At 42.5% G+C, this 3,968-nt stretch overlaps 1 protein-coding gene across 1 annotated transcript; it reads left to right on the top strand.

Moving 5' to 3' along the window:
* Nucleotides 1-1,329: 1,329 nt before the first annotated feature.
* On the top strand, nucleotides 1,330-2,880 carry LOC128661746 (uncharacterized). The gene is made up of 3 exons (XM_053715966.1): nucleotides 1,330-2,449; nucleotides 2,753-2,827; nucleotides 2,872-2,880. The coding sequence occupies exons 1-3, from the start codon at nucleotides 1,343-1,345 to the stop codon at nucleotides 2,878-2,880; spliced, it is 1,191 nt and encodes a 396-aa protein (XP_053571941.1). The 5' UTR covers nucleotides 1,330-1,342.
* Nucleotides 2,881-3,968: the final 1,088 nt, after the last annotated feature.

Raw genomic sequence — 3,968 nt, 5'->3', positions numbered from 1 at the left:
TGAACACAAAAGAGCAACATTTTCTCATATTTTCCAGAAACATTAGGGAGACTGCGTTACACATACTAACTAATGCCTGGGATAAGCATAAGGCTATCATACATACTAATTAATGCCTGGGATAAGCATAAGGCTATCATACATACTAATTAATGCCTGGGATAAGCATAAGGCTATCCTACATACTAATTAATGTCTGGGATAAGCATAAGGCTATCCTACATACTAATTAATGCCTGGGATAAGCATAAGGCTATCATACATACTAATTAATGCCTGGGATAAGCATAAAGCTATCCTACATACTAATTAATGCCTGGGATAAGCATAAGGCTATCCTACATACTTATTAATGCCTGGGATAAGCATAAGGCTATCCTACATACTAACTAATGCCTGGGATAAGCATAAGGCTCTCCTACATACGAATGCATGCCTGGGATAAGTATAACGCTATACTACATACTAAAGGGACACTGAACCTAATTTTTTCTTTTGTGATTCAGATAGAGCATGACATTTTAAGCAACTTTCTAATTTACTCCTATTATCACATTTTCTTCATTCTCTTGGTATCTTTATTTGAAATGCAAGAATGTAAGTTTAGATGCCGGCCCATTTTTGGTGAACAACCTGGGTTATCTTTGCTGATTGGTGGATACATTCAGCCACCAATACAAAAGTGCTGTCCCGAGGTCTGAACCTAAACAAAAAGCTTAGATGCCTTCTTTTTCAAATAAAGATAGCAAGAGAACAAAGAAAAATTGATAATAGGAGTAAATTAGAAAGTTGCTTAAAATTGCAGGCTCTATCTGAATCACATCCAAAACAAGAAGGCAGCACCCGGGAAAAAATCCAGCAGACTCAACAGACTCTCATATGATAAAAAGGCAAAAGTTTTATAAGGCATCCTCAAATCTGAGTACAAAAAATGGTCAAACATGTTTCGTAGATATTACATTTTATACCTCCTCAATGGCCACTGCTAAACAAATGACACCTCTCTTAATTTATAGTATGGAAAACTCCTCCCCCTGCATCATAAAGACACAGGTACTTTTGTCTCATACACCTGGTTAACATACCATACACCTGAGTGACATATAAGGGGGGGGGATCATTAATTGAATACTATAATGGAAGGGAACCCCTGGGAGTTCGAAGTAACGGGAAGGGGACTTGACCGTTGGAGGAATTAGGCCTTGGGTGTGATTGGTTATTTACTGTAGGGGGCGGGCTTAGCACGCGCTGTTACGCATTTAAAGAAAGAGCGGGAGAATCTGTCATCAGAATTATTATCAAACCTTTCTAGAAAGTGCTGTGCTCAGTTAGTAATTCTGCGATGTCGCATTTTGATGCGATTTTTGACCAACTTAAGTTGGAAGCTGCAAAAATGGGCCCTACCTGGCTCGAAGAAAAATTACGTCCATTGCTTAGCCCGGTCGTCGAACCCAGAGTGGATATCGTGGAGGTGGCTCCGAAAACATTGAGGCGTTCGAGGCCTCCAGTTCGTTCTGATGCTGAAGGGGGTAATAGCGGTCGGAGAAAATCCAGCCCCAGTCCGGGGTTAAAGGCGTCTGTGAGGAAGAAGTCAAGTTCGAGCTCCGGAAGTCGGCAGACCGGAGCGGAGTTTGCTGATAATGTGACGCAGTCCGGGAGCACTTGTTCCATTACGGAACAATTCACTGAGCCTGTAATGAAGGGTGATTCTTTGCCTAAGGGTAAGACGGCCAATTTAGGCCAGAAGTTAGTAATTAGAGGGAAAAAGCAAGCTAGTAAAAGTGACGGCCTGCCGAGGCCTATTTCTCTGTGTGAGGGTAATGAACAAGCGAGTATATGTAGTTTAGGTAGCGCCTTAATGAAAAAGAAAGGTGAGGGTTTGATTGTATCAGGGCCGATTGAAATACCTCAGGCAGTTTCAGAACAGTTACATAATGTTTCTAAGTCGGCTCATTTTTTAAGACCTTGCAATAATACGGAAAATCAGGCTTATCGGGTGTTAGACGAGAGGGTTGAAAGGCCTGAAGCCAGCGATAGTCATCATGATACCGAGGTTGATAACGGTGTGGTAGAATTAGATTTATATTTAGATTCTTCTGAGGAGGATTTTATTCCTCCTTCTCCCAATGTAGTTAACACTATTAGCCAGTTTAATACGTCAGTCAGGGTCACGGGTGATCCAGTTTTAAAGGGCGAGTTAAGAAATTTGAGGGATAGGAATGTTGAAGTAATTAAAAATTTACCTGTCACTAATGATGTTTTTCTTTTAGATGGGAATGAAACTGGGTCACGGCCTGAGAATTCCCAGGGTCTTTTAATGGTGGGAAATGACGGCCTAAGTGGGGAGGCTTATGGCCTTCAGGAATCTTGGACGGAAAATATCAGGCTGGATATTGAGGACGGCGTTCCAGGGGTGGAACGTTTTAATGCAAAGGGAGAAGAAACAAGGGTGAGTACGGCCAAAAATTTTAATTTTGGTCTTCAGGGCATGATGGGTCAGAGTATTAATAATACATGTCATAGCTCGGTTAACTCTGTTCAACGTCCAAACAGGTCTGGGATTGGGAGAATACAAGGTAGAGGTAGGCAACGCAAGAGGTATGGGGATTTAAGGGGAGAAGGGTTTGAGGTCCCATCAGCTAAGAAGGGTAAGGGTGTTTCAGTGGATAATAGGTTGGGTATGTCTACAGCTAGTAGGGGCATTGGAATTTGGGCACCTTCTGGGGGTTTGTCACATGTTTCTTTTTTACAGACGGAAAAAGGGCAGCAATTAATGAATAACACGGATCCCAGGGCTACTGGTTTCCAGAATACAGAGAAGATTACGGCTGCATCTCAAAGGATTCAGTCTGCAGTGCCTCAGGACCCGAGTACAGGTAATGAGGGATCCGGTGTTGTGAATCTGAATGTGGGGGTTGATACAGTTGGTGTGCATGCTGATCCCTTATCTATAACTGTTGTAGCAGGTTTAAGGGACTTGTTAGCCAAATTAGAAGGAACAAAAGTCACGGGGGGAGTCGCCAATTCATGGGTTCCCACAGAATTGGTTAACCAAAATAGGGTATTAGGGATTGGTGGTGAGGGAATAAAGGATGTAGGGTCAGTACCTCAATCTCAAATGGTCGGTTTATCTCAGCAAAAGGGGACTAATGTTGATAACAAAACGGATGGGGGTCCTGAGCTGAAGATTGCTGACACGGCTTTGGCCAGGTCTTGTTTGTGTTCTATTGGGCCTTTGGGCATGCATTTGACGGTAGAGTTAAGAGAAAAGATTTACAAGAGAGATTTTATTGAATTATTTTCCCTCCTTCCTCTTGATCAGTCTTTTGAGATACCTGAAGATTCAAAAAAGGATTCGGCCAAGAAGGAAGAGGAGGAAAGGAAAAGACGTTACAGAAAATTACCAAAAACATTTACTAACTGGTTCCAGGCTTTTGTTATTTATGCTAGTGTATTTGCTGTTAAGTTCCCGGATCAAGGAGCGGCCCTCTTTTGTTATTTAGATGAAATTTCAGCTGCTCAGAGAACATATGGTGGTATGGCTTGGTGGTATTATGATGAACAATTTAGACAACGTTTGTCGGTTAAGCCTGAGATGAAATGGGATGATCGTGATATGGGTCTATGGTTAAAAGTGATGACTCCGTTAAGGTCTTCGCAGCCCTTTCGAGGGAGTGCCGGCGGATCTCTTCAAAACGGTTCGTCGGCAACAGCCAAAAAAGGTTTCTGTTTTGCTTTCAATGAAAAGTTCTGTAAATGGGGAGCATCATGTAAATTCAGACACGAATGTTCTGGGTGTGGTGGATCCCACCCTTCCAGTAAGTGTTTCAAAAAGAACAAATTGGGAGGAACACAGGAGCTCCCTGAAAAAGGGACTAACTCCGGTGAGGCTAAGCGGGATGGAGCTGTGGCTCGTACTTTACGCTAAACAGAAAGGTTGTGGTGATAAGGCCTTGTTGTTGCTACAT

The sequence above is a fragment of the Bombina bombina genome, chromosome 5 (assembly GCF_027579735.1).
Source record: "Bombina bombina isolate aBomBom1 chromosome 5, aBomBom1.pri, whole genome shotgun sequence".
In the NCBI taxonomy this organism is placed as follows: domain Eukaryota; kingdom Metazoa; phylum Chordata; class Amphibia; order Anura; family Bombinatoridae; genus Bombina; species Bombina bombina.
The sequence above is the reverse complement of the archived record's forward strand: the minus strand, read 5'-3'. Positions and strand labels throughout refer to the sequence as shown.

Excerpts from the sequence above, each read along its gene's own strand:
- LOC128661746 (XM_053715966.1), top strand. The coding sequence starts at position 1,343 with ATGTCGCATTTTGATGCGATTTTTGACCAACTTAAGTTGGAAGCTGCA. Across the intron at positions 2,450-2,752 it reads CAAAGGGAGAAGAAACAAGG|ACGGAAAAAGGGCAGCAATT; the intron begins GTGAGTACGGCC and ends TCTTTTTTACAG.